Below are 10,875 nucleotides of genomic sequence, written 5' to 3' on the forward strand. Positions count from 1 at the left end.
AATAACTTCCTGTTAGGGGGCTTATTCCTTCACCCACTTACTTTCCTGGTCCTTCTCACATGAACAGAGAGCAACAATACCCGAAGTCCAAAGGTGCAAACAGTTCAATGTTTATTGGGGTGAACTTCCAGCAAGCATGATTCCAGTTTCCTTCCTTAGTGTCCCCCTTCCCAGCTCTAAGAAGAAAAGGAGTACTAGTGGCACCTTAGAATAGAGCCTTACACCTGTGTCCCTATTCCCATTCCTGCCCTTAGCCAAACATGATTCCAGTTTCCCCACCCCCATTCCCTGTTCCCATTTCACCCACCCACTTCCTGATTGACTGCAGACTATATAGTAAACCTTGAGTTCAGCTTAGCGATACCTTAACCAATCATTTTACTGCAATTTAACTAACCAATCCCAACATATTGTAACATGATTATTTAACCAATTATATCCCACCACCTTAATTAGTTTACACCCAGCAAAATTAATTATACAGCAGACAGAAACAATCACAGAACCAGACAGAGATTATGCAGACAAACAATAGGGAAATGGGGACTACAGTGATAGAACACACAGAAATGAGGATTTCACATCCCAGCTATTGATAAGTGAGTTCTTGCCAGACAGGACGCTATCAAACTAAGTTTCCTTTTACATCTTCTAGGCACTTCCCTTTCTCTGAAGGCTATAGGCATTATCAGGACAGGATTGTATTCCTAACAGCCCAATAGCACCTTCTTTCAATGTGACTAGTTTGGAATGTGAGGATGTGACCGTTGGCTTCCCAGCTTATGGCTGCCTCTGCTGCTTAGCCAGAGGCCTTAGCCTAAGAACAGTGCCTCAGACTGTCACAGTAAGAGAAGGCTCTTACACCAGCAGACAATGATTTTGATTCTCTCTTTTATACCTCTATAACTAGCCAAGTGATAAGAATACACCTAAATTCTTAGAGTATAGGTCTTTACAGACAGGCCTGAATATCTATATCCTAACACTCCCCACGTAGACAAGCCTTTCAGAATGACATGGGGCCACCATGTAGCCTATTTGGTGTTTGTTTTTGTTTTGTTTTTTTTGGTGGTTCTCTCTCTCCCAGAATGCAGAGGAAGGCTAGGAAGTAAATTGTTTAATTTATTATTATCAGTAGTGTTGTTGTGGGAAAGTTCTGAGTTTTGCATTTTATCCGGAAGATGGTGGGTTTTGTGGCTACTCCAATTTCAAAGCCATGAGCCAGTCACTGAGAAACAGCTGTCTCCTGCTTTTCCAAGTTTCACCCTGGTTGTTAAAAATTCCATTGTCCTTGATGGCAGAAGGTCAGAGTAGCCTGGACCTCACCCATTTTGGTCCATGAATTTCAGAAGCCGAACGTTGAATCCACACTGGGGGGTCAGTGGAGTGTCGGGAGTGAGAATGTGATGTGCTCACGCTGTCCTGTGTTGCTTAGTTGCTGGATGGGCTGCCATATTCTGAATCAGTGGAGCAGTCTTGGGACTGATGCTGTCCTCCCAACCCTGTTGCACTGCACTAAATTAGCCTGAAGACCATGACGTGGATCTCTCTGGTTAACATGCATGGCCCCTGGCCAGACAGAGATGGAAGAATGGGTTTCCAGCAGTGGTTACTGTCTGGGAATCCAGCAGCAGTGTCAAAGCCTCTCTATTGAGAATGGTATGTTCTTGGATAGTTCTCTTTCCATTTGCACCACTTCTGTCTTGCCTGGGGTCAGATACTGTTAACTGCTTTTCATCTAGACACTGATCTTGCTTAAGCACTGAATCTGCTGGGAGGTGTCGCTCTGAGCATTTGATATTAAGGATAAGCAGAGCTAGGTGTTGTCAAGCTGTGACTTGGATCCATGATTTGGGTGATTGGCATTTTGCATCTTTCTATTTCAAGAGATGTGTTTGCAGAGTCGGGAAGACAGCACTGCATTGGTTTACATTTGCTTTGCATTTGGGAAGTTACCTTTGCAATCATAAGGGTTAAAAATACAATTTCTTGGCTACCCAAAGCTGACAATGATGGATTGTTAGAGGAGGTGTTCAATGCTCCACAGGCTGGTGGATTAGTAAAGTCCTCGTCACAAATAACACTGTGGATTATTAAAATTCTTCCAGTTTTAGTAGTCATAGAATCATAGAATATCAGGGTTGGAAGGGACCCCAGAAGGTCCTCTAGTCCAACCCCCTGCTCGAAGCAGGACCAATTCCCAGTTAAATCATCCCAGCCAGGGCTTTGTCAAGCCTGACCTTAAAAACCTCTAAGGAAGGAGATTCTACCACCTCCCTAGGTAACGCATTCCAGTGTTTCACCACCCTCCTAGTGAAAAAGTTTTTCCTAATATCCAATCTAAACCACCCCACTGCAACTTGAGACCATTACTCCTCGTTCTGTCATCTGCTACCATTGAGAACAGTCTAGAGCCATCCTCTTTGGAACCCCCTTTCAGGTAGTTGAAAGCAGCTATCAAATCCCCCCTCATTCTTCTCTTCTGCAGACTAAACAATCCCAGTTCCCTCAGCCTCTCCTCATAAGTCATGTGTTCCAGACCCATAATCATTTTTGTTGCCCTTCGCTGGACTCTCTCCAATTTATCCACACTTTACCTTTTACCAGTAACACGCAAATAAACAAACAGCATGTCTCCATTTGGAGAATGAAAACAGCCAAGCTCATTTTGTATTTTCTAGTCAATTTCAGCACTTTGCTGGAATTTTGAGCTTAACCCTGCAGTGGAATGTTTGTGCGTACACACATATGTACGCACACACTCTCTCTCTCTATTTTATCCATGGAAATATTTAACTTAGGTTTTACATTCTTTTTTTATCTCAAATTTTGAGCCATATTTGACCAGACAGTATATCCCTTTAATTATTTTTACAACTTTACAAGCTGTAACTAGAAAAAGAGTAACTGAATCCAGACTTCTCAACTTCTTCTCCTTTTGAGGTCCATCATCCATTTTAGTCCCAGAGTTACCTGCATTCTATACACATTTGACATCCCTTCATATTTTATTGCTGAAAATTACTGATCCCAGCAATGCAGACTCGTTGAGCCAGAGGTTCTAGAGAGAGTTATTTACACCAAACGAAGGATTCTACTGCTTGTTACATTTCCTGCAGGAGTAATTTTTTTGTCTCCCTCATCTGTTGTCTGTCACAAATTGCATCCTACATTTGGGCCTTGTTAGGGCTGTGTAACTTAATGAAGCCAATTTAGTCTCTTTTTGTTATCAGTGTTTCACCAGTGGATGGCCATAGAGACTACCAAGAGGAATTACTATAGATGTATTTTTTATAACTATTTATTTAGGAAGTTTTCACAGGTTTACAAATCATTGCCATGTAAATATCAGCAACACAACAATAATGGTTCCAGGTCAGCTTCCTTTTCTGTTTAGAGAAACATTCTGCAACAGTTAACATCAACTGCAGGCAGACACTGTTCTCTCTCTCTAACCAGGGTCTGAGGGAAGAACAGAGGTACAGAGCTGGTAGGTTTGCTCTCCAGGCACAGTGTTCAGCAGTGGGTTCCTCTGCACTGATGCTGATAGTTAGCCCAGGACAAAACCATTCTCATTTGTGTTGCAGTGTTCAAGATTGGAGCTGGTTGGGAATTTTTTGGTGAAAGTTTTTTGTGGGAAAATGCTGATTCATTGAAACCAAAACTTTTTGTGGACCCCAAATTAGCCAAGTTGTTAGGGCCCCTGTGTTTTGGGAGACCCGGGTTCAGGTTGCTGTCAGTTGTTGGCTGTTTGTGTGTGCTCTCTGTGTGCTGCACCAGTGCTGCACAGATAGCTGATGCAGCAGACCTCGATAGAACGGCCCAAGAAAACCACCGACTCCGTTCAGTAGCAAAGGTGCCCAGCCAGGTTAATTGTCAACGAAGCACAGTAGTAGCACCCGGTGGACTCTGGGGATATTAAGACATGTATGCCTGTGACAATGGACTCGGGTCAGTGAGTGGCAGGACTCGCTGCTCCCCCTCGGCTGGACAAAGACACTCTCTGACCCCTCTTTTATAAACTGATACAAACAAGTTAGGTATTGCCCCGTCAAGGCTGATTTCCCCACTCTGGCACTTTGAGTGCAGAAGGTGGGGGCCCGCAAGGATTCTAAAAATTAATACTGGCCACTCCAGGCCTGTATTAAACTCCCAAGGTTACAGCTTTTCTCTGACCTGGGATGGGTAGATGCTGCCACCACCCAAGTGCAAAAATCCCTTTTGAGAACCCAGGAAGGCACACTTGGGAATTCCTTCCTGTGGGGTAACCACAAGCCCTTCCCACCCCCGGAAGAGCTGACAAAGAAAACAAAGGAAATCAGCTGTTGCCATGAGCTAAGTAAACAACATACGCACAAACCTCTTAGAGATACAAAAATCCAATCCTGTTCTTTAAAAAGGTAAATTTTATTAAAAACAAAAAGAAAGAAAATACATCTGGAACTTAGGCTTTTTGCTAGGTTTAAAAAAAAGCAATTACAAGGATTAAGCATCAAGATCGCTTCTTGAGGTCCAGCTTAAAGGTTACAAGCAAAACAAAAGCACCTGGGCTTAGCACAGAGGAGTCCACAAGCCATAAAGAAATAAGAGAGAGAAACCTCATCGCATCTCCCTAGACATTTCCTGATCTACTTACATAGCTTCGGTTTCAAATGAGTCGTTTCTAGGTATGCTCTGATTATTTTCATACCTGGCTCAAGCATTTACAGTTTGGCTCCAGTCCTATCCCTGCTCTCCGGGAGAACAACCAGATAGACAAAGGGGGAAGTTTTTTCCCAATTTTAAAAAGTTGTAGCATTACCATTGGCTCTTCTGATCAGGTGCCCACTCCCTTCCTTTTACCTATGGACTTTTTTTAACCCTTTACAGGTAGAGCAAGTAGAGAACAACTGCTAACAGGGATTTTATAGCTAACTGACTAGCTGGGTGTCCATAAAAGGGAGCTACCCTTTCCCCACCTCCTTCATTTATCACAGCCCCTCTGACATAGTTAGTTACATCCTTTACCTTGTACATGTGGGTTCAATCAAAACATCTCTATCCATCACCCTGCCATCCTGATCTTATCCTTAGGACAAGTCAGTGTGTCCCTGTATTATCTTTGGGGAGTATGTTTACACCATACCCTTGTATCAGGGTGTTCTAGTGCTATCCTTCTGGAATGTGTTTAAGTGAATACTTAGTGGCTACGAGTGCTTGTGTTTTTGCAACACCAGCCCTGTTCTTGCCAAGTTCATGTATCAGATATAGAACCTGCAAGCACGCATCTGCTTTGTAACAGGTCCTGACTTTAGTTCAGACCTCATACCAGGCTCCTTATACCAGACCTAATGTCTCAGGCTCTCTCTTTCTCTTACATTGGTCTTTCCTCTGTTTGATTAGGAGCAAGTACTTGAACCTGGGTCTCCCACATCCCAGGTGAGTGCCCTAACCACCAAGGCTTGTACAACAACTGATTGTGCTCAGCCCTGTCTGGAGCATAATGGAAGACATAACCCTCAGCCCAAGGAGTTCACAGCCTAAACAGGAAACAGTTCAAACACACATGCATGGGTGATGTGACAGGGTCGGGCTAGATGGCTATAGGAGAGTAATAGAAGGCAGATATGTTAGCCCCAGGCTAAGTAGGTCCCTTTTCCCTGGGTAAATAACAGGGAAGGTTCCAGAACAATCAGGAACCTTCTGGAGACAATTAAGACAGGCTGATTAGAATACCTACAGCCAATCAAGAAGCTGCTAGAATCAATTAAGGCAGGCTAATCAGGGCACCTGGGTTTTAAAAAGCAGCTCACTTCAGTTTGTGGTGTGCATGTGAGGAGCTGGGAGCAAGAGGCACTAGGAGTTGAGAGTGAGAATCATAGAATATCAGGGTTGGAAGGGACCTCAGGAAGTCATCTAGTCGAACCCCCTGCTCAAAGCGGACTGTTGGAGGACTGAGGTGTACAAGCATAATCAGACACCAGGAGAAAGGTTCTATGGTGAGGATAAAGAAGGTGTTGGAAGGAGACCATGGGGAAGTAGCCCAGGGAGTTGTAGCTGTCACACAGCTGTTCCAGGAGGCACTCTAGACAGCTGCAGTCCAAAGGCCCCTGGGCTGAAAACCGGAGTAGAGGGCGGGCCCAGGTTCCCCCCCCCAAATCCTCCCAACTCCTGGTCAGACACAGGAGGAGTCGACCTGGACTGTGAATTCAGAAAAACGGCCAAGCTGAGGGCTGCCGTGAAGCTGCAAGGTGAGCAAATCCGCCAATAAGCGCAAGACCCACCAAGGTAGAGCAGGAACTTTGTCGCAGTGACTATATAAAGATCAAATCACAAAACAATCCAGCTTGTTAAAAATTCTAAGCACTTGTGTCTCTGGCTATCACTCAAGGCTTTGTGGACAAAGTTATTTGCTTAGAAAGTGTGTGAGTGCTGCTTTGGGTGAACACCTTTAATAAGTTGTGTCATTTTGCTTTTTAAAGTAAGGGCCAATAAGGTTTTAACTAGACTAGGAAAAATGTCAAAGCAGCTAACAAGAGCTGGCTAAGCCCAACCTAAACTCGACCACCTTTCCTTGTCTAGAAAAAGCTTAACTTTTTCATAGACAGTGTAAAATGACTTTGACTTTGGAAAAAAAACTGATATACATATATGTAAACACATACTTTGTGCAAGGAAGTAACAAATTTGGCTCTAGACATTTGCGCCTGTACTAACTGAAAATTTGAAGTAAAATACTACTAAATCAGAATGGTAGCATATCACACCCACTTTGGACTTAGCTTGCACTGGTGTAAATGACTACATGAGGTCATTGGAAGAATCAGGTCCACAATGTGTATATGTATAACTATAGTGTGTGTACGCACACAAAGCAATGTGCTTAAAATAAAAAATCTGTTTTTCTGCCATTATTCTTTATTACTAAAGAATTATTTATTATTATTACTATGCTGTTTGCATAAAAACACAAGCTTTTGCTGTTTATTCCTCACTTAGCCATATTGTATTAGTTTCCCCTTCTATAAAACTAGAAAAATTATACTTGCCCACTTTTGTAGATAGCTTTGAGATCTAGGACCAGATTTTCAGCTGGTGTAAATTCACACCTTTATTCTGGCCCTTGCTCATGAAAAGTACTGTGTAATTACTATATATCACTAGTCAGTGCCCAAATATGTCATCACAGTATTATCATTATCGTGTGACACTAAAGGACAGGTGGATGTTTAAAGACCACATATCCTATTTACAAGCAAAATAATCTTCAGAGTGAGGCAGGGAGGAAAAATAATTCAGAAAATATGGCATGCAGCAGCAAATCGGACTTCCCCCGATTGCCATGAGTTTTCAAAGATAATGGCCAATGGCTCTGCAATCACATCCGCCAATTCCTTTAGCACTCTCGGATGCAACGCATCCGGCCCCATGGACTTGTGCACATCCAGCTTTTCTAAATAGTCCCAAACCACTTCTTTCTCCACAGAGGGCTGGCCACCTCTTCCCCATGCTGTGCTGCCCAGTGCAGTAGTCTGGGAGCTGACCTTGTTCGTGAAGACAGAGGCAAAAAATGCATTGAGTACATTAGCTTTTTCCACATCCTCTGTCACTAGGTTGCCTTCCTCATTCAGTAAGGGGCCCACACTTTCCTTGGCTTTCTTCTTGTCCAGGTAATCTCCACGCCGGATTTTAGCATTGAGAGGGAAGAAAATGAAGTAAGAAAGGATACAGCCGTGGGTAGGAGAATGCATATAAGGAGGAAGGGCAGTGTGGATACCAGTCTAACAGGTTATATTGGCTGTAGAATGACCGTGCCTAATAGGGTGCAGAATGTGAGTGAGGCCAAACAGCAAAAATTAAGATGTTTGTAAATCAATGCGAGGAGCCTGGGTAACAAAATGGAGGAACTAGAGCTACCGGTACAGGAAGTGAAACCAGCTATTCTAGGGAGAACAGAAACATGGTGGAATAGTCGTCATGACTGGACGACAGGCATTGAAGGGTCTGTGCTGTTTAGGAAAGACCGAAATAAAGGTCAAGGTGGTGGAGTAGCACTGTGTATCAATGATGAGGTAGAATGTAAAGAAATAAGAAGCGATGAAATGGATAAGACAGAGTCCGTCTGGGCAAAAATTACATTGGGGAAGAAAACTACTAGGGTCTCCCCTGGGATAGTGCTTGGGGTGTGCTATAGACCGCCGGGATCTAATGTGGATATGGATAGAGACCCTTCTAATGTTTTTAATGAAGTAAATACTAATGGAAACTGCGTGATCATGAGAGACTTTAATTTCCCAGATATAGACTGGAGGACGAGTGCTAGTAATAATAATAGGGCTCAGATTTTCCTAGATGCAATAGCTGATGGATTCCTTCATCAAGTAGTTGCTGAACCGACTACAGGGGATGCCCTTTTAGATTTGGTTTTGGTGAGTAATGAGGACCTCATAGAAGAAATGGTTGTAGGGGACAATCTTGGTTCAAGTGATCATGAGTTAATTCAGTTCAAACTAAATGGAAGGATTAACAAGAATAAATCTGCAACTAGAGTTTTTGATTTCAAAAGGGCTGACTTTCAAAAATTAAAGAAATTAGTTAGGGAAGTGGATTGGACTGAAGAACTTATGGATCTAAAGGCAGAGGAGGCCTGGGATTACTTTAAATCAAAGCGGCAGAAATTATTGGAAGCCTGCATCCCAAGAAAGGGGAAAAAATTCAAAGGCAGGAGTTGTGGACCAAGCTGGATGAGCAAGCATCTCAGAGAGGTGATTAAGAAAAAGCTGAAAGCATACAGGGAGTGGAAGATGGGAGGGATCAGAAAGGAAACCTACCTTATTGAGGTCAGAACATGTAGGGATAAAGTGAGACAGGCTAAAAGTCAAGTAGAGTTGGACCTTGCAAAGGGAATTAAAACCAATAGTAAAATGTTCTATAGCCATATAAATACGAAGAAAACAAAGAAAGAAGAAGTGGGACCGCTAAACACTGAGGATAGAGTGGAGGTCAAGGATAATCTAGGCGTGGCCCAATATCTAAACAAATACTTTTCCTCAGTTTTTAATAAGGCTAAAGAGGATCTTAGGGATAATGGTAGCATGACAAATGGGAATGAGGATATGGAGGTAGATATTACCATATCTGAGGTAGAAGTGAAACTCCAACAGCTTAATGGGACTAAATCGGGGGCCCAGATAATCTTCATCCAAGAATATTAAAGGAATTGGCACATGAAATTGCAAGCCGATTACCAAGAATTTGTAATGAATCTGTAAACTCAGGGGTTGTACCGTATGATTGGAGAATTGCTAACATAGTTCCTATTTTTAAGAAAGGAAAAAAAAGTGATCCGGGTAACTACAGGCCTGTTAGTTTGACATCTGTAGTATGCAAGGTCTTGGAAAAAATTTTGAAGGAGAAAGTAGTTAAGGACATTGAGGTCAGTGGTAAATGGGACAAAATACAACATGGTTTTACAAAAGGTAGATCATGCCAAACCAACCTGATCTCCTTCTTTGAGGAAGTAACAGATTTTTTAGACAAAGGAAATGCAGTGGATCTAATTTACCTAGATTTCAGTAAGGCGTTTGATACGGTGCCACATGGGGAATTATTAGTTAAATTGGAAAAGATGGGGATCAATATGAAAACTGAAAGGTGGATAAGGAATTGGTTAACAGGGAGACTACGCTGGGTCCTACTGAAAGGTGAACTATCAGGCTGGAGGGAGGTTACCAGTGGAGTTCCTTAGGGATCAGTTTTGGGACCAATCTTATTTAATCTTTTTATTACTGACCTCGGCACAAAAAGTGGGAGTGTGCTAATAAAGTTTGCGGATGATACAAAGCTGGGAGGTATTGCCAATTTAGACAAGGACCGGGAAACGATACAGGAAGATTTGGATGATCTTGTAAACTGGAATAATAGTAATAGGATGAAATTTAATAATGAAAGGTCATGCATTTAGGGATTAATAAGAAGAATTTTAGTTATAAGCTGGGGACGCATCAATTAGAAGTAACGGAGGAGGAGAAGGACCTTGGAGTATTGGTTGATCAAAGGATGACTATGAGCCGTCAATGTGATATGGCCGTGAAAAAAGCTAATGCGGTCTTGGGATGCATCAGGCGAGGTATTTCCAGTAGAGATAAGGAGGTTTACCGTTATACAAGGCACTGGTGAGACCTCACCTGGAATACTGTGTGCAGTTCTGGTCTCCCATGTTTAAGAAGAATGAATTCAAACTGGAACAGGTACAGAGAAGGGCTACGAGGATGATCCGAGTAATGGAAAACCTGTCTTATGAAAGGAGACTCAGGGAGCTTGGCTTGTTTAGCCTAACTAAAAGAAGGTTGAGGAGAGATATGATTGCTCTCTATAAATATATCAGAGGGATAAATACCGGAGAGGGAGAGGAATTATTTAAGCTCAGTACCAATGTGGACACAAGAACAAATGGATATAAACTGATCATTGGGAAGTTTAGACTAGAAATTAGACTAAGGATTCTAACCATCAGAGGAGTGAAGTTTTGGAATAGCCTTTCAAGGGAAGCAGTGGGGGCAAAAGACCTATCTGGCTTTAAGATTAAACTGGATAAGTTTATGGAAGAGATGGTATGATGGGATAACATGATTTTGGTAATTAATTGATCTTTAAATATTCATAATAAATAGGCCGAATGGCCTGTGATGGGATGTTAGATGGGGTGGGACCTGAGTTACTACAGAAAATTCTTTCTTGGGTATCTGGCTGGTGAATCTTGCCCATATGCTCAGGGTTTAGCTGATCGCCATATTTGGGGTCGGGAAGGAATTTTCCTCCAGGGCAGATTGGAAGAGGCCCTGGAGGTTTTTCACCTTCCTCTGTAGCATGGGGCACGGGTCACTTGCTGGAGGA

At 42.6% G+C, this 10,875-nt stretch overlaps 1 protein-coding gene across 5 annotated transcripts in view; it reads left to right on the top strand.

The window, feature by feature from the left end:
* The window catches only part of TRIM14 (tripartite motif containing 14), a 40,304-nt gene that overhangs the window by 17,618 nt on the left and 11,811 nt on the right, over window positions 1–10,875 (top strand). Inside the window, exon 6 of one of the 5 annotated variants that reach the window (XR_012159146.1) lies at window positions 5,383–6,230. The exons of 3 other annotated variants lie outside the window; for them this stretch is intronic. Coding sequence is in view for 1 of the 2 variants with exons in the window: in XM_073345759.1 (XP_073201860.1) it covers window positions 5,383–5,396 (14 nt within the window). In the remaining variant the exon portion in view is untranslated. The remainder of the gene's footprint in view (window positions 1–5,382; window positions 6,231–10,875) is intronic. One more of the 5 variants, XM_073345759.1, reaches the window with a different exon arrangement.

Source organism: Lepidochelys kempii, chromosome 5, assembly GCF_965140285.1.
Source record: "Lepidochelys kempii isolate rLepKem1 chromosome 5, rLepKem1.hap1, whole genome shotgun sequence".
Taxonomy (NCBI): domain Eukaryota; kingdom Metazoa; phylum Chordata; order Testudines; family Cheloniidae; genus Lepidochelys; species Lepidochelys kempii.